The sequence below is a fragment of the Copadichromis virginalis genome, linkage group LG16 (assembly GCF_057382275.1).
Source record: "Copadichromis virginalis isolate Kocher_CV1m ecotype Utaka linkage group LG16, C_Virginalis_male_GT1.1, whole genome shotgun sequence".
In the NCBI taxonomy this organism is placed as follows: domain Eukaryota; kingdom Metazoa; phylum Chordata; class Actinopteri; order Cichliformes; family Cichlidae; genus Copadichromis; species Copadichromis virginalis.
The window spans coordinates 23,600,312-23,626,203 of record NC_140633.1 but is presented as its reverse complement, the minus strand read 5'-3'; the positions used below and the strand labels follow the sequence as shown (position 1 = coordinate 23,626,203).

The 25,892-nt window shown below is 41.9% G+C and overlaps 2 protein-coding genes across 5 annotated transcripts in view; both read right to left on the bottom strand.

Annotated features, from left to right (window-relative positions):
- Positions 1 to 1,729, bottom strand: part of LOC146690813 (FERM, ARHGEF and pleckstrin domain-containing protein 1) — a 57,732-nt gene extending 56,003 nt beyond the window's left edge. For all 3 annotated transcript variants that reach the window (XM_085433925.1, XM_085433926.1, XM_085433927.1), the window contains exon 1: positions 1,465 to 1,729. The gene's annotated coding sequence lies outside the window, so the exon portion shown is untranslated. The remainder of the gene's footprint in view (positions 1 to 1,464) is intronic.
- Positions 1,730 to 10,653: 8,924 nt separating this feature from the next.
- rap2aa (RAP2A, member of RAS oncogene family a) lies at positions 10,654 to 25,833 on the bottom strand. 2 transcript variants are annotated; one of them, XR_014915491.1, is made up of 3 exons: positions 24,878 to 25,833; positions 13,693 to 14,093; positions 10,654 to 10,804 (listed from the first exon to the last, which is right to left on the bottom strand). XR_014915491.1 is itself a non-coding variant. In XM_085433921.1 (2 exons), exons 1-2 carry the CDS (start codon positions 25,189 to 25,191, stop codon positions 13,856 to 13,858), a joined length of 552 nt encoding a protein of 183 aa, XP_085290047.1. In that variant the 5' UTR covers positions 25,192 to 25,833; the 3' UTR covers positions 12,333 to 13,855. The 2 variants fall into 2 exon arrangements, 1 of the variants encoding a protein (XP_085290047.1); XM_085433921.1 differs by lacking the exon at positions 10,654 to 10,804 and having other exon boundaries at positions 12,333 to 14,093.
- Between the last annotated feature and the right edge of the window lie 59 nt (positions 25,834 to 25,892).

Genomic DNA, 25,892 nt, shown 5'->3' with positions numbered 1-25,892 from the left:
TTGCTGTATTCCAGTTAAAGTGCACGCTCCCTTGGGCTGATCAAAAACAGACCTAAAAGCTGCCACCGGGGCAGTCTGAATGGAAACGAGCATATTTTCCCCTAATCAAGCCCAGTTCTTTTTGACACTTGATCCGAGTGGCTGTCACCGCTCGGTGGCCCTGGCTCTTGATTATTGGCAAGCGTATTATGTCAACTCTGTAAATTCATGGCTTGCATGACCTGCACATGCACGCCACGTAACCGGACACTCTTCAAACAAGGCACCAGTGAAACAGAGGGCAGTGAAAGAGTAGACTCTGATTATTTCAGTCAGCACGTACCCTCCCCTGCACCAAGCATCATGAATCAACCAGTCATGACTCCGGGTCTGTGCGCCTCTCTGAATAGGTAACACAGGACCAAACAAACACAAAAACAGGCAGTAGTACAGATGGCCTTGTTCCCAGGGCTAGAAAGTGACACAAAGCGTACTCGTCCAGCATACAATGCCAAAAGGGACATTTGCAGACCCCTGAGTGTTTCTCAGGGTAAACCTCCCTGCCTTTGAACTTGTTTGCTTGAAATTCCACACAAGCCTGTAATGTTTAGCTGTGACTGCTGGCTTATTGAGAGTCCAGCGTTGTAACAGTGGCTCCTCTGTGCGCAGAGGCACGCAGGGGCCCCTAGATGAAGTCCACAACTGCACAGCTGGAATCCTTTAATGACAGCTGAATGGCCAGAGGCTGTCTACCTGAGAGAAGCTGCATAACAAAAAAACAGAGCTCAATTTCTTCTGTGTTTCGCAATCGACACTGATACATGGGTGTGGCTGGCATTGCCTGAAAGGCTTTAAGTTCTTACTGTACTGCTGGCAATGTGACATGTCCATTAAGTGAAAGGAATGACAACCAACAGGATACGTGTAACTAAGGGATATGCAAAAGAGTCTCAATGACTCGAATGCTACAGTCACTGTAGACTCAGCTCATGGAGTCTGAAGTGTGGTCACACCATAAATATAATGTAGGTTAATAGAGCAGGCTGCTGTAATCCTCGGGACATTATCAGCCAGTACAGTACATGTGACATTAACGCATTGCTCGGACCCACCTGGACAGCCTCTGGAAACTGCTAAATGCACACACCCCGGCACTGTTTGATCTTTGCAATCTTTTAAATGTCACAGAGCGTGCATGGATCGTCTCAGAGAAACGGAACCCCCAACGACTGCGGCGTCTGCACATACTGCTAAGGTATATCTGTGCAATGCAAGCCACACTGCAGGGACAGAAAGGACAGTCCCTAGCAACATAGAAGGATTTTTCACACGGAGTGATAGTTATTCCCCACCTTCGAAATCCAGCATCACGAAACAACACGGGAAAGATACTCCCAAGACTTAACCCTAATCTCCTCAAACAAGTTGAATCACTTCCCTTAAAGAGCACAGTGAGAGAGAGGACTCGGGCTGCACGATTCTTACCCCCGTGTCTCGAAATGCGGGCTTGTCCACACGAAAGTATTTCCCTGCTGAAGGGGAAGACTACATCCACGTCCGAAAAAATTGGGGGAAAATGAATCCCAGATGAGTTTTAGACACAGCTCGCAGCGATCAGGAGGCTTCCTGCGGTCGCCATGGCGGACGACTGAGTGAGTGAGCCGGGGAGAGACGGGATTACATTGAACCGAGCGACGGATCCACTCCTGCTGAATTCACTCAGACAATGAAGGAGGTGCAGCAGCACCTCCACCTTCCGAACAGCAGCTGCACACCGAGGAGCAACAGCACCACCCAGCGGCAGCTGCTGTAAAACAAAACAAAACACTGCATTCAAACTTTAGAAGTTAAGATAAGACTTACATTTACCAAGAGAGTGCGAAAACATCCTTAAATGTATTATTTTCTTCACAGTCGGTGATACGGGTAACCCACTGGCGTTGTACCACTATAGCTATAGCTACACTATGGTTACAATATGGTTATAGTGGCGCTATAGTGTAACTATTGCTTAAGTAACAAAAGTTGTACTATAGTGACATTATAGATAGTTACATCATGTAGTTACATTATTTTTATATAAAATAGTTGCACTATAGTTACACTGCAGTGGTCCTATAGTTACAGTAGTTACACTATAGTGGCGCAAACCACTTTGGTAAACCAAGGTCACGTTTGTGGAAACGTTAGAGGACCAGCAGGGAAGCTTTAGGGAGCAATCCCGGAAGTTACCTCGAAGGTTACTGCTTAATGGGTATGTGCTGTATTATATTTCCACTTTAAAGTTGTTGTGATTTCAAACTCACTGTTTTCTTCCTTATGTGTGTTATACAGTTGTTTATGTATTTGCCTCAGGCACCAGGAAAATTGAAAGGGTAAACAATCACAAGAATTTAAAAAAGAAGAAGAAAAAAGCAGTACTAAGCAATGTCAGCATGTATTGAAACAGGTACTCTTTTGTTAAATAAAAAGTGGAAGTGGTAATGTCCTACCCTCTGTTTCCTCCCGGTTGTGTGTACTGTGTGTGGTCTGCTCACTTACTATCTTATTTTTGGAAATAGAGAGTCACTGATCTAAGGACAGAGGTTGGTCGTGCAACAGCATCCATGCAACAGCATCCTCTAGAGTTTGCCAGAGACTCTTAGCTCAAGGACATTTCTGTAAGGCAATGTTCTCTTTTATCAAACTACTGTATTCTGCATCACCTATGTAAAAACCAAAACCCTGCAGTTTACCTGAGGTCCAGATAAGTTTGCCATAAAGTGAAATGCAGACGAAATACAAAAGGCCATAATCATGGACACATGTTTGGAAAACCCCCCCATTAATCCTTCAGTGAATGCATAACAGTGTGTGTAAGGATGTAAACTGAAAATGAGTCAAAGGTGTAGTTGTGTCACCATCAAAAACAAAGAAAAAGATGCTAAGATATTAACTTGGCATCATGCTGATTTCCTTGTGTCCAAGTTCAGATTTTATTCAGTTTCTGTGATATCCAAGCAGAGATCTGCAATGCTAATGCATTTCTGAACTCTTCTACTACTTTGTTAAACTCATGGCATGTATTCAGAACAAATGTTATTTAAACCAGACAATATCAAAAAAGGCATTAGGCAGGTCTTTGGACAAACAGCCTCTGAGAGATGTCCAGTCCAGCGATCGCCAAGTGGTGTATTGCCTGGGATTGTTTAATTGTAGGGGTTTTTGCTTTAATACTGTGGTGTCTTTACACTGCAATACTGTAACATGCTTTAAAGTGTGAATCTGCACTATAAAATCAAATCTAATCATGAGAGCAACTGACAAAAAAACTGATGATCAAGCCCACAATTTTTCAGGCAGAACAAAAACATCAGTTTTTGTGTCATAGCAATATAAGTGATGCCAGGTCCCTCTTGGAAATGAGATTTTTAATCTCAATGAGATTTTTTTTACCTGGATAAATAAAGGAATAATAAGCAGTGGTCTCATCTTTGTCATCCCTATAAAAACTGCTTGGCCTAACTACTGTAGTAAATGCTAGTGCACCCAGTAGTATCACTGATAAATTACTTGGCCAGTGGTCCCTGAAAGTGTCCAGCGATGATACTAACAAGCCAACTACCACTGACTTTGTGACTCTAATAATGACGGACAAGTCAGATTAAGAGAAACCTCTGGTTTAATCAGTCGGTTTATGAACAGTCGATTGCTCACATTATGTAATCATTGCCAACTGTTCACTGCCTTGTATGCCCTCCTTCCCTCTCTTTTTATGCAGAGTGGCCTGGGGCTTTGGCTTGGGCCCGGGCCTCCACATCGCCCACGCCTCTGTGTATGCTATTGGGTCCAGGGACAGAGATAAAAGGCAAGGACTGCGGTGAACGACCAAAACAGTTTTTTCTTCTCCTTGCCTCTTTTTCATGTCTGCTGCTCGCCCACCTTCTCATTGGCAGGAAAGGAAGTCTCCTACGCTTTAGCGGTGTGGGACTGAAGATGGAGAAATTACACTTGGTGTCTTGGCAGCTTCAGAGGCTCTCTGGAGGCACCGTGTTGGAACTGAGGCAAAGATTAACATTTCGGCAAGAGCGTGAAAACAAGCGAGAAAGAATAAACAGACCAGAGACAATGCTGCTTTGGATTAGTTATGTAAGCAATCAAGATTTGGGGCCATGTTCTTAGTGATCTCTTATCCAGTTATGCAATAGCAAATGAAATCATTAAGTCAACTTATAGTCACTGCTGGGTGGGGAAACACTGCACACAAAAGTTTTACATAATATCTATTCATTATATGACAATTTTTCATTCAGCCGACTTTACATTTGACTGGTTTCCCGGAATGCTAATAAAAAAAAAAACAACATATACTGGGAAAATGAAAACAAATATGTCACATCTAGGTTCAAATGGGGTCATGCACATATGTTGTTAGTAGCCCTTATATCAAGATCTTATGGATAAACTGGATCTACCAAATAAAAGTGATGTAACAATACGAGCCTCCCACCCACTGATAGACATAAATACCTGCATCATCCTCAACCAGCTGTACAAAAAATGTATGCATAAGCAGCTGCAGTAAAATAAATAATAAGTGCTTAATCAGAGCAGAAAAGTGCTATATAAGGATCACTTCATTACACATTTGCAGTTAGAAGAAGCCTGAACAAGGATGGCTTGTTTGGAAGCGTTGTCAGGAAAAACGTTCTTCTCTCTAAAAAGAAGTCTTCTGGAAAAATGTCCTTTGTACAGACAAGACCAAAATGGAGATGTTTGGTCACGATGCACAGCATGATGTTTGCAAGAGAACAGAATGAAGGTGTTGCAGTGGCCCAGTTAAAGTCCAGACCTCAACCTGACCAAAATACCTTAAGAGAGCTGTGCATAAATGAATCCACTCAAGAGTGATCCAAAATACTTCCACAACAATGTGGAAAGCAATCACTTCAAGTTATTGCTGCAACGGTGGTTCTACAATCATGGAGTACTTAGTTTTTCAAAGAACTGTGTGTACGTTTTATCACAGGACTGTGTGTACATATATCATTAAGATTTGTAAAGACAAGTGAAGAGATCATTCACAACAGGATAGAATGCTGTACAAATTGGCACTCTGATAAGACACGGTGTGAATTTACCATGTAAGTCTTAAATTAGTATCAAGTTAAAGCTTGTAGATACAACTTAAACTTTTGTGTTTGCAGGTAAGTCCTTTAAACAAAAGAACTCATAATGGCCTTCAGGAGGCATAGACAGGTCCACTCCTCTCTAATTATAAATGGGGAATGGGTGGAATCTGTCTTCAATATCAGGTTTCTGGGCGCCCACATCTCCGCTGACATCAACTGGATCCACACCATTAATGCCCTGGTAAAGAAGGCCCAGCAGTGTTCTGAGGAAGAATAACCTTGAAGCTGCTGCTGGCCTTCTGCTGCTCCTCAGTGGAGAGCGTGCTCTCCTAGTGCCTGGGTGTTTAGTACACAGGGGCCACTACTAAGAACAGGAGGGTAATTTAACACTGCCCCAAAAATCATTGGCTGCTGTCTGCCACCTCTGGAGGACATCGTCAGATCCTCATTAGAGGGTGAGGTGCAGGACACCCTGAGGCACTGCCCCTCTAGTCAGTGCCTTAGGGCAATCAGGTCCTACACCTCCAGGCTCACAAAAAACTTCTTCCCCTGGGCCATTCCCACTGTCAACAAACACTGTGCCTCCACCCTCACCCCTGCCCCCTCATCTCACCAATCTGATCCATGGTCTGCGTAACTCCCATCACTCAGACCACTCACACACGCACTCTGTTCTGACCAACTCTTCTTCTTTGCAATACTTCAAAGCACTTTGAAAGTTGATCTCCAATGTGTGCCTTTTTCTTGTTTTGTATATATCTCTCTTGATTGCATATATTTCTCCTGTTTGGTACTTATTCCTGCTGTGTACTATTTATTCTTTATTCCAGCACAGTTTGTGTGGAGCCCCACAAAGAAAGTAAAGTATGGGGTACAGAGTGGAATAATTTCATAATTAAACAGGGTAGGCTGACATGATGTAACCCAGGGCTCTATTCAAAATCTAAAACATTTTCACACAATATCTTTCCCTGAAGATGTATTTTGGTCTGTGTGCAGCATACTCCTGTCACCATTTCCCACCGACTTTAAATACCAGGTCATTAGAGCTACACTTTCACATTTCTCCAACTGCCAGTGTTCCACACACACACACACACACACACACACACACACACACACACACACACACACACACACACACACACACACACACACACACACACACACATTTCTGTGTCTAGAGTACTAACTACTGTTCAGCTGCTTAAAATAAACCTGCCTGTGCTGCTTGAAGCGTAGTAAATGTCCCAGTTGCTTTTATTTTATTTCATTTTTTGTTCTAAAAAAAGAGAAAAAATCCAAACAAACAATACTCTCTGTATCTGTGGATGCATATGTGACAGGGCTGTGCAGATTATATATGCAGCATGAAAATTACAACCACTTGATTCATGTAATTACAGCAGGAATCTTTGTAAATCAGCAACTTGTATGCTTTTTTTTTTTATCTAGAGTGCACATTTGCCTCCTGCAGCTCTCGTAAGGCATCATCGCTGTTTGGATGATATTTGAAATTGAGTGAATCCCTCATGAAATGTGTGTTTCAACAGCTGTGGTTGTTACTCTTTTAGGATTTTCCATGCTTTGTGAATTATATTCAAAGAAAAAGCAGTTATACCCTTTTGATCTCAATCAGAATCTGAATATTAAGATATTTTGGTGTTAAAAATCACATTTATATTAAGACATTTTAGATCTTTTCTGTACTGAAGAGACACATGGAGTTGTTACAGTTGATAAAGCAGAGGGAGGGAAATCTGTTTTGTTCAGAGAGTGACTATCCAAGACTTCCTCCTCTACACACAGCTCCTACTGTGTTCTCCACCTCTAGAAGAGAGGGAAACCAGCAGGAGGGAGCCTCTTCACATGCTCTATTTAAAGAAGAAACAAAAAGGGAAAAGACAGGTAACAGACAGATTTTTTTTAAAAATATGCTTCTCCTACTGCCGTGAATGTGCAAAAGCATCAGGATTAAACAGATGTTATTACTGTTACACTTCTACTTGAGTGAATTAAGATATAAATGATCCCCTCCACTGAAACACACAGGAGAGAGTCTGTCCCCGACATTAACCACAGGCCCATAAATTTGTTTTTGTCCAATTTACATACTATATTTGGCTGTGCTTATGCTGAGTGTGTGTTGATGCAAACTAGAAATACTCAAAATCCTTCAGCTGTTGTATAAATCCATGTAATTGATATTTAAATTTACTGAATATTGGAAAATTTCGGGAAAAAAGCAGAAAGTGTGCACGCGCAAATTACTTACATTTTTAACATTACCCACATCTTATTTGGTGGTAGTGAAACATTCACACACTTCCTAGCACTTAGTGTTCTTAATAGACTAATCTCTTGTGGTCATTACTCTTCTGAAGATGAAAAAGCACAATTAAGGACATTGGGAGTCATTCATAATGGCAGAAAATGTATGCTTAACAGACATACACAAAAACATGTGGAGCTCAAATAGAAGACCCCCCTTTGTTAAGACCACAATCTGTATTCTTTTCTGTTATTTACGTCTATAGAGAATCCCCTATGAGCATGCATATGGCGACAGAAAGGGGAGAAAAAACTCTTTGAAAAAGAGCTCCCGGCGAATAAAGCTTAGGAAGGACAGCCATCTGCTGTGACTGTTTGCTCTGTGGGAGAGTGACGAGAAAAAAACACAAACATATAGAATTAGATTAGAGTTAGATAAGATAATCATCCAGGGTAATTCCTCTACCTGCCAACTAGACTTCACTCAGAGGTGTCCCTGATCATTGGTCTACAAATCCTCACCATCTCCTGGTTCATGACCACAATATCTTATAATGCCAGGTTTCTCTCCTACTACCCAGTCAGGGCCTTTCTGTTGCAATAGTTGCACTGGGTAATTTGTGATTAGTTCCAAAGCTTTTGCAGACATCCCATCAGTCAGAAATGTATTTATCTGCATGAGAACAACATGAAAAATGCATCCAGTCTTAAACTTCCTCCTAGCTGTTTGGGATTAGTTTGACCTAGTAAGTATGAAAATGAAAAATCTGCGTAGACTCCAGCTTGTCGGCCGGGTGAACCACAGGTGCACCTGACTGAAGCATAGTCCTCATTTACAAACCCTAGCATTACGGCTAACAGGTGGATTTTTCCATTGCAGTGCGGCTAGCTAACAATGAAAAACCACTTAGTGCTAAAGAGAGCGTGAAAGTGGACAGTATGTCCTGTTTTTTATTTATTTTTTTAACCATAAAACTCACTGCTACAGCCATAGGCAGTACAAAAGTGACTCCCCTAGACTGCTTTTCAGTTTTAGTTTGCTTGTTTTACAGAGTTATCAGTTCTGTCACTTGTTAGCTAACATAAACTCATGAAGTCTGTTAGCTGCAACCAACCAACCACGTGACGTCACGTTCTATACTGGCACAAGGTGGTGCTAAACACACTCTAAAAAGTTTAAACACTTATTTCTTAAACCCAGCTTCACAGTCGTGTTAAATCCATTACAGTTTTTTTTAGAGGGATCCACAGTGTAGATTTGCTGTTATATGTACATGTGTTGTTTCATGTGCTGTTGTGATTTGATTAATATTATGGATTTTTATGTTTCTCCTTGCCTTTTTTCTTTTACTACTTTACTTTTACTTTTAGAATTCTTGATGCAAAATGTTTTAACCTGTTTTTCCCATATGTCCGTTTTAAAATGAGCTACATAAATACACTTGATTTGATTAATGGCTGATATTTAAAAGCCAGAATATGAACACATGTGCTCAGCACAGAAATGTTTCATTGTTTGAACAGATCATCACCCACACACTCTCCTCTGTTGCAGCGGCAAATTAGACTGTGAAATTGACAGCTCATGTGTTGCCATCTGGTTGCCATGACACCTAGTTATTAGGCCCTCTGACAGTCCCAGCTCAGCCTATTTGTTCCTTCTTCCCCCTCCTGCACATCAACACTGTTTCCAGTATAAAAAGGCATGAAACACAGAGTGTAGGTTGATAACAGCTTCAGTGCTGGTGACTTCCAGCTGAGGCAGCAAGCAAGCAGCGTATAATCTTTCAGCATGTTCAGTCATGAGCAGATCCAGTGGTCTAAAATCCTAGAAAAACAAATAAACAAACAAACAAAAACAAAAAAAAACCAGGCAGGCACGAGATGATACCTTAAACAGGACAGCACAGCATGCAGATCCACATCATGACAGAGCAATTCCCCTAAAGGCACTTTCACATCAGAGCCAATTGATCTAAACAATTGTTCTGTGCAGCAGAAGCATAAAAGCCTAATTTCCACACATTACAACCCCGGTCTGGACCACATTGAGACTTTAATGCTCCACTGATCAATGAGAGGATTAAAGCAATTTAAAGGCTCCTTTGTGTGGTGTGTGCATTGGAATCTCCTTCATCCTCAAAACCTCTGGGCTGGCAGACAGGGTGTTCCTTCTGCTCCTGAACTTAGCGTGGCCTGGAGTCAAAGAGGCTGAAGCAGCACCACGTGGCCTTTTTTTGCCATGTACTGCTGCTGTATCCCACACAGATATCCTGCTGCACCCTTGCGGGAGGTGGGGATGGCGTTGGTGGTGGAGTGACTCATTCAGCCCCCTCTTCTTCCTCTTGACATTTGACATACTGATGTAGAGGATCTCAGCTGGAACAAACACAGCGTGCTGTGTCACAGCTGCGATGTCTGTGCCTCTGAGCCCCTGGCTTACAGAGCTGAGAGCAGGTAACGATGAGTCAGCGCCTATTTAATTCATACACCTACACTGGGAAACTCGGGAGGGGGGGGGTTGTTTTCAAGCTGATTTTATTTATATTTTCCACATCGTTTCCCGCTGAGAATTCAGCATCCCACGACGCTGCCGCAAATTCCTTGAAAGTTATTCTAGCTCCAGCTCTGCAAGGAGTTGAGGGAAAGGGCAAAGGGAGTGCACAAAGATAATTTAAAAAACACAACACAGTTCATGAGGCAACACTGCACCACAGCTATTAGGCTGATACATGCGAGCCATTAGGTGATCCATTCTCATTAAAACTCTTTCACTGAACAATAAGGATATTGTACCTCATTTAACTAAATGTTTCCACAAACACAAAGGCTGCTGCTGAACAGGGATACTGCTTCCTAATGAACCCCACTGAGACCTATCATCTTCAGGTCCTTCAGCCCTCTGCCCACCGTCTCATCAGGGCGGATAAAGCACCTCAGAGATTGAGACTGTCCTTACATCAGGTGCCTGAAGGTGGATGCTGACAAGCGTCTCAGAGGACATGCTGACTCTCACTTCTCCAGCTCTATTAACTAGTGTTTCCCCCCACTGCCACTTCTACTCTGCATCAGTGATTTAGAACAATCTCAAAGACCCACTGAGGCAAACTAAGGGGGGAAAAAAAAGGAGTCAGCATTAAAAAAAAATCAATCTCCTCAAACCATATAACTTCAGATACAGCTTTTGGTGCATTGCCTTTGACACGAGGGATTACCTCATGTGTATCTGAACTCTTGGCAACTGAAATTTTAGTTACTCAAAGAACACTTGAACAAGTACCATTTGGTTTTAAGTTAATGCTTTATTGTGGCTGTAGATGTGGATGTGAACCTAAATGACTCTCAAGACAAAAATGACTGTCAAGTACTGGATGTACAGGAAAACCAGGCCTCTCACACAGTGTCAGCTGGGAGCCGGCAGAGGATCCAGCCTGCCCATGAACCTAAAAGAGGTTAAAAAAATGGCTGGATTAAATGTTAATATTTTGTAATAATTCATGATAAATTATAGTCTATTTCTTCCTCTCTCTGTGCCAATGCAATGCAGAGGGAAGTCATTCTTTTTTAATTTTTTGGGGATTGAGGCGTTTTGACTCACTGTTGCTACAAAAAAAACTATTATCTGGAGAAAAAGAAATCCAATTAAGAACATGAACAAAGTAGTAGCACTCAGTTGTGTTCCACACAGATGCTGAAGAGTGCGTATGGCACAAAATTAAATAACAGAAGGATCAGTGCCTTCACAAACAGTAAGAACATGTACTGGCATATTCAGACCAGCCTGGACTGTAAAAAAAACCCCACCCTGACTGTCCCAGTGAATCCAGAAACCACACACATTGCATGAGTTCGATTCAAAATCACAGCAAATGATTTTGGATCCTTTTTGCAATCTGGTAAGAACAATGTGCTGCTGGACTAACGAGACGACGCTTTGCAATTATCTTTGAGTCCTGCAGGTGGGAGTCAACAGTTTCTCCTCCTGACAAGACTGGAGTAGAGATCCAACGAAACCCCGAACACAGATATTTTAATGCACCCAAACTCCACATATAAGAACACTGAATTGTTTGGATCTCTTACAGGTTGTTTTGGGTCATTTCACTTACCTTTGCTTTGGTGGTTTTTTATGTGGCTGTTTTTAAGGCGGTTTTTGTTTCCACAGATCAGCCTGAGCAACTCTACACCTCTCAATATGACTCAAAATGAGTCAAAATAAAGCTTTATCTACTCCTTATTGTATTAGTACAGAATAATGTGATTTTGGATATAGTCATCACCCCTGTCCCTTTGCTTTTAACCTTTATTAGGCCAGATAGCGTTGACAAGAAAGAAATGAAAGAGTGCAGGGGAATGACACGCAAGCCACGGCCAGACTCAGGCCGCAGCATTAGCCTTTGGCATATGGACTGCCTGCTTAACCAGATGACCTACAGTGACACACCAATCAACCAGTCAGCTTCTTAATCTGCTTCCCTACACATTCAAAGCTACGATTGGTCAAATTACCAGGGAGTCAGGCTGTATACGTGTAAAACATAGACAATAAATAAAATAATGAATATGAATTAAAAACAGTACAAAACTTTCAACAGGAAGACGCAGCTTTCAGACTTGAGGAAGTCTGAAAGCCTGATTGGACACAGGCAAAGCAAATGCAAGTTAATCTTCAGCAATAGTTTTCTCAGTACTGTGCTCGGCTAACACTGGTGAAGGAAAAATAGTAGTGCATGTGACAAATTTTCATCATGCCAGGCAAAGTTTTAAAACTGATGATGATATAAACAAATAAACAATGACACTGTATATCCAAATTGGATATCATATATACAATTAGAATAGTTGTCTCACAGCTGAACAGAAAACTACAAATTGTTGATTTGTAAAAAAAAGAAGAAGAAGAGATTAAAATATAAGCCACATTTTTCCTCCCATTCAGTTAATTTCACTGAAGCTCGCCAGTCGCACTGATAGTGTTGAACGCACTTTTATTGTTTAGGTGTCAAATGTAACAGTGTCACCATTCAGAGAGGGATAAAGAGTAAATGGCCACATAAAAAAATATAAAATCAACAATGAAAATGGTCACACGGGGAAAGTCTGCTTCCCGTGGCAACATAGATGTACAGTTGAGACAGTGTCCAGATCCAGACATGTATGTGTTTGATTTGCACGTTTTTTTTCTCCACAGCCTACAGTAATCTCAGACAATAAGAGTCCTTTTTTTTGTTCACTAGCCATGCATACAGTTGACAGTTCCACATGTGTTGAGTCAGTGTCTTCATAGGAGCTGGCACTTTTTCCATACAAAATATTTACACTACCATTTATTATTCTTATTATCACCGCCGCCTCCGTCGGTGCTATTTGTTACTATGAATTTGAATACTCTGAGCACATGAAGGATGGCATCAGGATGTCGAAACTGTGGAGCGCCACATTTCATATTGATACCAGAGGACAAAAAGAAAAAAAAAGTATGACAAATGTTGGCATCTTCACTTTAAATGTCACCCATTCCTGAAAAGAGTTTGGAGAGACGGTCTGCGGAGATATTCAAACACTGAAATCGCTCTTTGTCCCGTCAGGATGAAGCGGTTACTTATATTACTACTCAGCAATCTGCTGTCAGAGTCTCCCGGAGAGGAAAACAAAACATCACACGATATGTGAAAGACTCCGCTATGCTTACTATCATATCTCAAAGTGAGAAAATAGGAAAGAGATGATTGCACCGTTGTTTTTTTGTTTTTGTTTTTTTAAAGAAAGACACCGACTTATCCTTTTTCTCTCCATTCCTTTTTTTTTTTTTGAACAGCAGAAAAAATAAAACTAAGAACATTGAGGCGCTTTCAGGGAACCTCTTTGATTCAGCCCTGTGATGAGTAGAAAAAAAACCCTCCGCCAACCTCTGCTCGAATTAAACTGGGAGCAACATTGTACATAATGGAAATCAAATGCTTCTTCAGAAATCTGTCATGTGTGTTCAGCAGCTACTTGCAACAGAGTCATGGTAACAGGAAATGCGTCTCAGTGGTGTGTCTGAAAACTGCAATAACAACAGTTATTTCTAGCAGATTGTTTAGGAAGCTGTAATGAATAAAGATCCCGATCTGTTATTCTTTGCTGACAATATTTGCTTCCTCATAACGGAATAACTTAAACAACAAACAAACAAAAAAGTGTAAAATAAGGCGAGGGCATGTTCTGTTTGTCATTTGTCAGTTACCTTTGCGGCAAATTCCTGGCAATTTTCATTCAAAATGTACGCATTACTCACGTGTTATTATTCTTATTAATCGTGTCACTGCAAATGTTATGCTCCACTCACTTGGTATCCATTGCGCTCAACTGTGATTTTCATCTTCAGTTTAATCGGCATGTGCATGTGTGTGTCTAAGTGTGTATCTGTCCACTGCAAGTCAAACAAGTTCCCTCTAAGTGGACTTTTTGCCTGGTCTGTTCCTGGTACCCCCCCCCCCCCCTCCCCAGGGCTATTGTATATTGCAAGAGGAGCAGCAGGGGTCGTCCTTGTCTGGCTGAGCGGCGTAGTCCATCTGCCGAACGATCTCGGCGAACAGTTCGTCTACCATAGTTTTGCTCTTAGCCGAGGTCTCCATGAACGGGCAGCCCCACTCCTCGGCTAGAGCCTGACCTTCGCTGGATGATACCTCCCTCTCGCTTTCCAAGTCCACCTTGTTCCCCACCAAGATAACGGGAACCTTTTCGTACCTGAAAGCACACACAGACCGACGTCAGTTTGTCAGACACACAGAAAAAGCAACTGCTGCATGTGTGGCAAATCAGAGCTTTTTATTTTATTATGTTTTTCCCATAAAAGTGAAAAGAAAGGCAATTCCCCTTTCAGAACTTGGTTTTAGCAAATTCTAAATAAGAAAAAAAAAGCGCACAGTGACTAAAACCTTCATCTGTTGCACTTACAAAAATCATAATTATTTAAAGGAGATCTGACACATTTATTTCAAGCTCCATATTTTTATTCTACTAAAGTAGGTTTGCATAATGGAATTTAGGATCATCTTTATTTATCTGATAGTGGGCATTAGTGCAGCCCCTCAGTTCATCGTGTATCTAGAACAAACTGTTCCAAACACTTTTTCCTTACAGTTGACCTCTCCTGATTGGCTGTCCCATGCAAACAGAAGGTTTGAAGAACAGGTGGGTGGGGCTGAGATGGCCAGTCACAACATACAGAGCAAAGAATAGAAAAAAAACCCACCTCTACTATCTCTAACCGAGCATCTGAAGCCAAAGCTCTTGGCTCACATTGATTTCCAGGGCAGACACCGATATCATTATTTGAATCTTTGGCCTTGTTTAATAAGTGCATCCACTATTTTAACAGTACAAGTATGATAGACAATAAGAAAAAAAAGTATAATAGCCTCTTAAAAAGAGGCTGGAAGCAATAGGCAATAGGTAAGAAAGCATCTTTACTGGGTTACTGAATTATCATTGGGCAAATGTGAAAATGCTAACCACTGAGTCAGCACCTCTAGCAAAATATTTATGATGATTATCACCACTATCAACAGAAGATTCAACCTAAAAATCAATCTAAAAAGCCTATGTGGACTTTACATCATGGCCACTGTTTGAGCTTGCTGAACTCACGTGAACTAACATGCACGCATGGCTGGAGTGATTGAAACCTAAGAGAAAAGGTTATTTTTTCCATAACAACGACAGCCTCTATTCAGTTTCTCCAGTTTATTATACTGGAAGTTGGTGGTTTCACCCAAAAAGCTGTTACTGTTATCAGCAGCATAATTCTTTCTTAATATACCAGTTTTGCATTTGCTACATTATCCACTCACGTGACCATTAAATTAACATCAATTCTCAGCCTCTGTTTAATCCCTTTTTGACATCTTTCCATCTTTTATCTTTTCCAATCTCTCTAACAAAACAAGCCTGGATCTTTGACAAAAAGGATCTCGGTGGTTATTTTTGAAAAGCTCAGCTGGGTGAAAGAGGTGGGCTCGTTCTGACTGAAAGGTCGCAAGAAGGATTAAGATGAAAGTGTTTCCACTTTAGCATACGAGTGGACTCTGAGTGTGGGAGGAAGCTTTTTTCAGATCAAGAACCAGAGCGTCACCTGCTTCATCTAAACACTAAGTGTAAAGCCTGACCCAGTACAGCAGAGGAAACGGGTACTATAGCTGTCACCCCTGAGGGCAGGAAGTGGCCATAATCCTTTGAGCTCTGAACTCCTTGGCACGTAGCTAAAGCACAAAATGTCACTGTGGAACTGGACTACTTTGAGGACAGCCAGAGGATGCGGTCGGTTAAAATAAATAGGCTGCTCTATAATTACTTAAAAAGAAGCAGCTGAGATGCATTTCCACCAATATGATCACTACATCAGTTTTGATATTGGGGAACATGGCGGGCTTCTGAGGCACTTTGTACACATCAGAGGAGATAACAAAGCTCAAAAACATCAGAGAGATAGCAGATCATGCGTGTTCGCATCCTTTAAACAACAGGTTGCTATTTCTTTCATGCTTATCAGTATGCAAAACGACCGAGGGGGCGCTTTCCATCTGTCGGACCTGTCGTTTGAACCAAGTTTAAACGTCTGTGTTCACTTCACACTTCACAGCACAGTCAAATTTAACCCGAGCACCTGTCAGCACCATTAGGATTTTCAAATTCTGCACTCGCTCTGTGAATTATAGATGCCTTTAAGTTATTCACCAAAATTAATATCATCCTCATCCTTGTTTGTTATAATAAACTGGTAAAGAAGGAACTGGCTACTGTTGAAAAGACGGGGAGTCTGGAGACTACTGTGAAGCCTTTCCAGGCTGAGCAGCCAGAGCGTTTCTCAGAGGTAAGGGGGGCTGCAGGTTTCAGCGTTAAATAAGCTTAAACTAGCCGACTTTGATCTACCCATGAATACATTATCCAGCGAACTTTAATCTCAACTATCCCGTTCTGTTCCCAGGATGAGCCGAGAGGAGCTACCTGAATTTAAGAGACAATCTCTGAGGTCGGTCGGTCGGTGTGTGACCAAAAGTGTTGAGCTAGGCAGGCAAACTGAATGAGAAACAACATGTTATGCTTCTCAACTTTAACATTCAGCATGTCGTGCCTAAGTTCTCATTCGCTGCATTCCTGGTGTCAGTAAAAACAGCAAGGCTGTGATTTTTCTGAAAACTTCTTTGGATCTAGTTGGTGGTAGGTTATATTTAGCCTTGAACCTTAAATTCCCTTTCCCACCTTCACTGAAAACCCCCCAAACACTAAGCATAGCTGTGGGTGGGCAGATTGAAAGGCAAAATCTTTACTTTTACAGCTGCATCCATTTAAAAGGGCCTCTGTGTTTAGTTGGGCTAATGATGCCATTTTGGTAGGTCCTCCATTCAGCTGTTGTTTGTCTCCCACTCTAAATCACTCAAAGAGGTATGTATCTTGTACCATCAGATGCTGTTTCACACAAGCTCTCGCTTTTCTGCTCTAAACTGTTTGCACAAACCCAGCAAATATGACAGAAACACTGAGGTTATTCCACAGTACAAAACTGGTTTCAGTTCAGTTCAGGAGAGCAAAACCTACGCAATAGAAAACCTTATGTTGATGTTGTTTCCATGGACAACAGTGGTACGGTTAAAGTAGAAGCGAAAAAAGTCATATTATCGCAACAAAGAAGGCACGTTTTTCTGTTATTTCACATGTGTTGGTTTTTAGAATTTTATCGAACAGATTTTCAACTCACCAGTTATTAGTCAACTCACATCAATCCTCAAATTTAAATAGTAACGTGTTCCTTTAATTTTTTTGAAGCAGTGGAATGAAGTGAAACAATGAAGAAGTGAAGCTACATGTACACGGACCCTGGCATGGACCTTACTCTTCAGCTTACTCCACACATTTTAAGTCAGAAATGTTCACGTTGGTCTTCTTAAGGTAGTTCTTCACCAGGAGCTACATATGTTGGGTTATTGTTGTGTTGGAAGACAAAGCGATGACCCGGACCCAATTTTGCTGCTGACTAGTTGGAGTTTTCTTCCACCCTGACGAGATTCCCAGTTCCAGCTGAACTAAAGCATTCCCACACCATAATACTTATGTGTTTCACAGTAGGGATGGTGTACTCTGGGTTGTATGCCTCTGCCTTCTTTCTCCAAACATAAGCAGAGTCTCTGTGGCCAAAGAGCTCAAAGTGTCTCCTCTGCACGAGTGGACTTTCTCTTGCTCTGCAACTTCAAAGTCCCTTCAAAGTTCGAGTGATTGTATGTAAGACAGATCTCGACTTGGCTAAGATTCACTCTTGGCTGTTCTGGGGTCTCTCACTAGTTTTCTTTCCAGCTTCTTTGAAATCTTTAACTTCTACCTCTTGCCATGCTTTTTCTTTGCTGTGTGACTGTCTTTGAATTTCCTGATGATACTTCTCACTCCAGTGAAAACTTTTGTGCACCCATCTCCTCCTTTGTGTGTCCAAACTGATTCCTTTTGTTTTTGGCATGCTGCTTTCTCAGGTGACAGCTAAACTCTTGCTGAGGTTTTTATACTGTTTGTAAATTAGAAGAGAAACCTCAGTTTTAGCTTGATTTAACAAGATTTGTGCGTTACAAAGATAAAGCACATTGCACAACAGTGGCTTGTGCAATGGCTCTTTTTCACAGTGCAATAATATCAACCCTGGTAATCCCTATTTTGCTAAACTGACGATCACTTGCTATGTTAAAAAAGTGCTAAAGTGTAAAACATCTAGTAAAAAAAACAAACAAAAAAACCCCTAACTTCATTATTTTTGTTGTCCCAAACAGCAGAAGTATCTTAAAATCACATTAAACTGTGTGTGAGTGTGCCACATGCTTTTTTTGGTCAGCTGTTTGCAACTTATGCAGCTCGTTTGGGGCTCATCATTACAGGAACACAGCACAAAGGCATCTGGACCCAAAGAAGAAAGGGTCTATATATAGTCATAATAACAGAGAAGAAAAGCGGCAGTCCAAGGAGGTGTGAGACAGAGGCTGCCATGGGGCTAAGGCTCACAGAGACTCGGCGTTAAGGTTGTCGGCCAACCACTGGTGGCTGATACAAGAAAGTAAGGCTCGACTGTTGCAGAAAACACAGGCCAAACGAATTACTGAGCGGGATTCGTTTTTGCTGTGACACAAACAGCACAAACAACATGTCGCTCTTTAGCCTTCGGCTTGTGAGCCTGATGCCAGAGGCAGTGGAACACTCAGACTGCAAACATCAATTCAAGCTTGCTCAGACACAGCTTATCAATAATGCATGATGCAGATCAACTCACACAGGCCTTGCTGACAGACGGTAGAAACCGGCTGCCCAAGAGCCACTGGTTATGACTCGGGGCAGCAGCAGGCAGGAAAGGCTGTGTGCTGGGCACCCCTTCCCTGCGAATAGCATTTTTGTAGAGGGTCTTCAGTTTAGCCAGGGGAGAGAATTGAGCTGAGTCAGAAGGCAGCACAAAGCTCCTCTTTTTGCCACATTAGGGCACCGAAAGATTTAATCAGGAATGGCTTCTTTGACCCACGGCAAGAATGCAAAGATTTTCCCTTTAAAACAAGCAATAATATATGACAAGTAAAACACTTTAATTCTGTTTGGGATGGTTATGAGAATTCATTATTTGCTTCCCAAAGCCTTCAAAAATCGACCCCGTTTACTGATGATAAACACACTGGCCAAGAAGTGCCAAAATGGACAAGATAAATGAGTACTGAACTTGACAGACTGTACAGATTTCCTTGGATCTGATTTATCACAGCAATACTCTGGCACACTAGCAGGTCTCTGTGGGTGATTATGCTGTCTGACACAAATTACTTCTCTTATGAAGTACACGGCCAAACATCTAAAATGCAAGTACCATTTTAGTAGAAATTTGTCCGGGTTGAACAGTCGGTCAGTAATACGCTTTGAATAATTCATTGAAAAGTTCTAACCGGAAAATACGGCCCTTATGCTTTCATATCTGTAAAGGACGATATTTCCCTTTTATCATACTGTCAGTATCAACCTCATGATTGAAAAAAAGTTGAAACAGTTAGTCAGAAATCTCACTGGACCACCAGAAAAAAATTCAGTTTGACGGCATACTTCACAATAAAAGAACAATTAGGATGCATAAAGGAGATTATTAGTTTCCAACTTCAGCTCTTAAGGGATTTTTATGGAGATTTGTTACAATAATCGCAGTAAAACTTGGTAAATAACCAAAAAAATCACTGAAACTCTTGCTAAGGTACAATGTAACAAAAGATCGGAGAATGAACACACGTCAGGAGTTCTGCAACAGCTGAACAGTGTAATTAATTACCAGAATACCATCTAAACAGAGTGTGCAATATAATAGCTTTTATGTTTCCTGGCTCAGTTTTGCGCTGCTGACTCCCAAGCTGTTTACTTGTCCTGCTCCCTTAACAAGCCACAAACCTGGAATAATCTGAAAAAAGCAGTGTACATCAGAAATGACTGATCACTACTTTGGATCATATTTAATACTTTTTTGTTCTTTGTTTCTCTGCTCTGCTAACATGCACTTCTCATGCACTTCCCCGGGCTCTGAGGCTTAGACACAATGGTGCTTTAAATTAATTGCTCAGCTGGCATTCCACCTTAACTCACAGTGGCAGTGGTAAGATGCAAAGGTTTGTCACATTTCTTAATTTAGCAAGTAGGCCTGCCTGACAATTAGTCCGCTAAACATTAATTGAAATAGAGGGTCTGATTTCGTGGACACTTGAGGTTTGTTGCAGGAAAAAAAAACTTACATAAAGTCTCACACTCTACAACAGGGTTGTCAAACATAAGGCTTGGGGACCAGAATCAGCCCGGTAAAGCCTCCAATCCAGGTCATTAGACAAGAAGTGAAGGAGGACATAGATTTTGGAATTTAAAGTGTATTTTAATGATTTTACAGCCTATCCTATTGATAAAGAGCTCCCCCATCACCATTAATACTACACCAAAGGAATTAAGTAACAGATAAACAGTTAAACGACAAAAAAGTTCTTCTTTTTCCACTATGGTCTGTAGAAATAGTTTGTTTTTGTTTGTTTGTTACAATGCTTCCACAGTTAAAAAAAGAAGCTTTTTGTGAATTAACAAAACCTTTCTACTTTATAATTATGGACAGTCTGGGCAATGATCTACTAGAACTTTTATATAGCTTTCATTTATTTATGGCAATTTAAGTCACGCTGACCGATTTCTTTCATTTTCCTCCACAGCATTTCTTTCACGTAGAAAAACTGAGACACAGTTCTGAAATGGCACTTCTTACACTTACACTGATAAAGGGGAGTTTCACTGGTCTGGCCCACTTAAGATCACAGTGGGCTCTATGTGGGCATCAATATAAAATGAAATCCAGAAAAGTGGGATTGTTTTGAGAAAATAAAAGATAAACACAAATCAGGTTACATACAAATGATCCAGTTGGGCATTCACTGACCGCAAACATAGCTTATTTAAAATATGTAAAACCAGTGTTAAAAACTTTATAATTAGCATGTTATGGTCTTGTTAACAAGCTAGGTCCCTTCACTGTTATGCATGTAAAAAATATATATATATATATATTAAGAGCATATTATTATTACATTTTTGCATTTCTCTGAACAATCACACAGTATTAAGAAAGTTATTGCATGCAAATTTGTGTTGATTTAAAAAAAATTTCGGTTTACTTTACTTTACTATTTACTTTTACATCTGTAACCAAATATTGCAGTACTGTATCTCAAAGACTGAAAATTGTCTATATTTTGATGTATGAGTTATGCATGGGCTAATGAGTTTTTTCCCCCCCTAAAGGATCTGTATTTTTGGTGCAGTGATAGTTTGACTCGACTCCTGATGGAACAGTGGATGTTTAGTGACATATGGCTTACAATGTAACAACTAATGACAGCGGACTATCTGTGTGGGATATCTAATCTATTGGCAACACTACCACACTATCTATCCATACATCCATTTTCTCAACTGCTTATCCAGTTCAGGTTCGTGGGGGTGCTGGAGCCTACTGCAGCTGTCCTTGGGCAAGAGATGGAGTACACCTTGGATAGATTATCAATCCATCACAGACCTAACGCACAGAGACAGACAATCATTCGTGCTTACATCTACACCTATGGTACAGCTAATTTGGAATCACAAATGAATCTAAAATGCACTTCTTTGGACTGTGGAGGAAAGCTGGCATACCCGGAGAGAACCTGCACAGACGCAGAGGGAACATGGAAACTCCACAACAGAAAGGAGCTCAGCCAGCCAGGAGATTTAACCCGGAACCGTCACGCTGCGATACAACAGAATAAATGACTGCATACTGGTAGCGCTGCAAAAACTTTACTTGCTTTATGAGGTGAGTTAATGTCTCACCAGCTGAACTAGTCTGATCCTTTTTGAAGTTGTGACTTTTAAAACAGATGAGAAACAACTTGCTGGTGTTTCAAAATTTCTCAGGGAGGTGAAGTACTCATAACACTTTTTTTTTATAGCCAAGCCATTGTGAAGTAATCAGTATTGACCTTTAGCTTTATTCATTTCCCCAGTTTTCACAATAGACAAAAACCACATCACATGGACCTTGTCCTTGGGAGCTGGCTTGCTCGATTTACATTCTCGCAGGAACCTCCGTCAGGTGACATCGAGAAAAGTTCAGAACTGCAGTACTTGAAAACTTAAAAAATGTAAAAAATGAATAAATGTGCAGAGGGCCCAGCAACAGCAACAACCACTGCAGTGCCAACAGCAGGGTTTATTATGCTATCCTGTTTCACCACTTTCTTCCTCACTACCCTCACACGGTACTTGTATTTCTACTCTCTGAAGTCACCAATCACAACACATCCCTGGTATATAGCTAACTGCAGCTGAAGTGTGGAGCGACGAGGTCCCCAGTGAGCACAGGCAGGCCAGGGTGTAATCATGTCCACCCAGGGCCCCTGTGCTAACGCCTGCCTGTGCTGCTATCAGCGGGCACTGATAGAAGCTGACAGGGTTCAGAGTGAGAGCGACACGCAGCAGCGCCTCTGACCTGAGCGACGGGCGATACGGTCGTGACCGGTCATCAGTGTTTTGTTAGTGAGGAGCGACAGAGAGGGAAAACAAAAACAACGCCAATGCTGTTCACACAGTTGCTGACAGGATTTGCCTGAGAAACCTGTGAGTGCTTCACTCGGGTGTTTTAAAAGGATAATCACACCCTTTTCCTCTCTAATGTTACCAGTAAGTTACCTCATCAATCTACATGATAATAGTCATGTCTTTACTTTGTTTTTCCTACTGCCAGTAGTCATTTACAGCATTTCCCACAATGCCTTTCGACAGAACATGCCCGAACGTGTTGCATTTTAGCTGTGGGTCTTAGGTGAACAAAAGCATGTCTCCTTGCAGTCAGGAAAGCAAACGAGCAATTCAAAAATGTCTTAATGATGAAATGTCTTTATGAGCATAAACTGTAACTTCTTCATTGCCTTCTGTGACACGTATTTTGCCAACAGTGAAGTTGCCGCGTGTCCTCTGATGGACAAACTATGCAACAGGCACAGGATGCACTGAATTTGGATTTCTTACCTGTGTGCAATCTGGTCACCAGTCTTTGTACTGATGTAGCAGCACAGAATGAGCGCTGTTTAATATTTACAAGATATTCCAACACTTTTCAGGAACAAAGAAGTCACCTTATGCAGCTGCAGTCATTAGAAGCTGTTATTAATCCTGCCGGAATGGGTGAGGAGCAGGGAGCACAGTAAAAGCAAGCCTTTCGGGGTCTTAAATGAAATGTTTCTCGTTGCAAGGTTAGTAGCAAACAAGGTCGATTTCTGCTGATGTTAGAAAAAGTCTGAATAACCGAAGGAAATGTGCGCGCTTGCCATTCAGAGCCAACTTTCTGAAAGCAGGAGTGCATACAAAATGTAGGTCACAGCTTAATAATCGCATTGAATATGACATTTTTAAAGAAAAAAAAAAGCACAATCCTAAGTTTTAGATGTCTAACTCCCCATGAAGCCCAGCACCAAATTAACTGCTGTGTGGGAGTAGTGTTGTGGAGCGCGATCTTTCTGCTACGGAAAATAAATTCTGCTGTCATATCAGACAACGGCACCAGACTCAGTGTGAAAACACAAAAGCCTGGCTGCATCTGCCCCGTGAGCGCACGCGCACACCATTTACATACAGGACGACACACGCTCGCGCAGCAGACTCAACATACCTCTACTCGTACTCAATTCGCATGGGAGAAACATGTTGACCTCATTCTTTCATCGGGAGCCACATAATAATAGGATTGTTTAGAAGGTGCATTTGACAAAAAAAGGGTCTAAATCCAATTAAGTGACAAAAACTAAAGACAACCTATAAAAATAAACATCCACAGCATGATTATATTTCATTTTGAGGTGGAAGAGTGGAAGAACTGTGACAAGGGAGGGACAAAAACCTTATCCAACTACAGCATATAGTAAATAACAAGATTATTAAATGGTATTAACTATAAGTTGATTTCAGTAGGGTTCTTCTTATTCTCTCCGGAGCCTATTTGACTCTCTGAACTAACTGTAACAAATCCATTGACAACTACAGTGACTGATGAACCCACACAGTCGCAGCCCAGCGCACAGTGCCTGCACACTGGAACGCCGAAGCGGAGCTAACAAATACAGGACATTAACCAATCTGATCTGGATGAGTTTTATAATCTCATGCTATGTCAGCAGGTGAGCATAGAGCATACAGTACAGTGTATCTGCACAGTACATTGGCCTAGAGCAAAGGAACACCAATAACATGACAGCTCCACGCAGCCTCAGCTAACCTCTCCCATGTATCAATCAGCAGCTCACTGTGGTGACCTCATATCTGGATCATCTGTGCAGCAGCTCTGAGACATCAGGCTTTCCATTGTGCTGCTCTTCCTAAACAGCTTGTGCAGCTTCTTAATTAAAAACACGGTGACTCCTCTGCAGATCTGTGCTTTCAACAGTCCCGCAGCTTTTTTTGTTTTTTTCAGCCACTCTTTCTTGAAAGCTCTCTGCAGAGCCTCTCTTGCACTGAATCCTGAGTATTCCCGGTTGGGTGTCTCGCAAAGGTTGCAGCATCCAGTGGACACCGAGCGGCACTAGACAGCAGCTTGGCAGATCACTGACACTATTTTGTTTTGCTCTGACAGGAAGACAGACGTGTCTTCGCAGAGCTGAGGGGTAGGAAGGATCAGCACTGTTGTCCTGTTAGTAAACACTTAAGTGAGACATTAGAACGTCTGCAGGAACTTAATATGCTGGGTCAGAGGCATGGGGGCAAGAAATAGGGGTGAGACCTGGAATACCATAATAGGCATGGAGTGTTGCTGCCTTAAAGATGCATAACATCTCCAAGCAGGCCGAGATCTATCCTGAAACTACAGGGCCCATGAGTCCAGCATATATTTGTGAAAAACAACCCCCAACAGCCACACTTAATTATGGAAATTACTCTTTTTTTCCCCAGCACATGATTTCACCAACCTTTTCACTCTTATGATCTGATCCCTCATCGGCTTTATGTCCTGGAAGCTTTGCTGGTTGACAAGGCTGTAGACCAATATGAATCCTTGACCGTTTTTGATGTACAGGTCGCGCATTGAGGCGAACTGTTCGGTCCCAGCGGTGTCAAGGATCTCCAGCACCGAGGGCGAGGAGTCCACCTCGATCTCCTTGCGGTAAAAATCCTCTATGGTGGGGTCGTACTTTTCAATGAACGTCCCGGTCACAAACTGCACAGTGAGGGCGGATTTCCCGACCCCACCGCTGCCCAGGACCACCACTTTATACTCGCGCATCGTGGGATTTAAATCAAGTCGTAAGGTATCAATCTCCGCGCGTCATTGAAATCAACGCAAAATGCTCCAGTGCGAATCACGCTCACCATTCGTGTCCCATTCTGAACGGGCTGTCAATAACACAGTCTTGTTCGCTGCTGCTCAGCTATGGCAGAGCACAAAGACTCGGCACCTCAAGATGGATTTCATTGTAGATATTCCCCCCATGCAGGCCAGACACTGACAGTTATACGAGCATCCGAGGACTGAAAGTGTCCGAAAAATGCGCAAAGGGAGAAAAAGAAGCTCGCCCGATGATGTTGAACGTGCGGGTGTTCATCTGCTTAGCTCACCCCTCTCTGTACTTCATAAAAAAACAAACTTGCTCCATCGAGGACGCTGGGAAAACGCTGGCTTAGCCTCGGAATGAACTGCAGGCACGATTTTTTAAGCTGTAGACCGCCTTAGAGAAACTCTCCCAAATTAAAGTGCCCTGACTTTCAGTTAAAGAACTTGCGTCTCTTTGTTTCTGTTTCACCATCTCTGACATGTCTCCGCTTCTCCCCCGCTCTCCAGTGCGATTCCAGCTGCCATACTCTCGGGTGGAGACCCGCGGCCGCTGCGTTACCAGCCGGTCCCCACTCGGCTCCCGTACCGAGGCACCAAAAAAAAAAGAAAAGAAGAAAAAAGGAAAAGCCTGTGGATCCTCCTTCGTCAGATGG

Coding starts and splice junctions, on each gene's coding strand:
- rap2aa (XM_085433921.1), bottom strand. CDS start 25,191: ATGCGCGAGTATAAAGTGGTGGTCCTGGGCAGCGGTGGGGTCGGGAAA. Junction 14,094..24,877: donor CAGATCATAAGAGTGAAAAG/GTTGGTGAAATC, acceptor GTGTGCTTTCAG/GTACGAAAAGGTTCCCGTTA.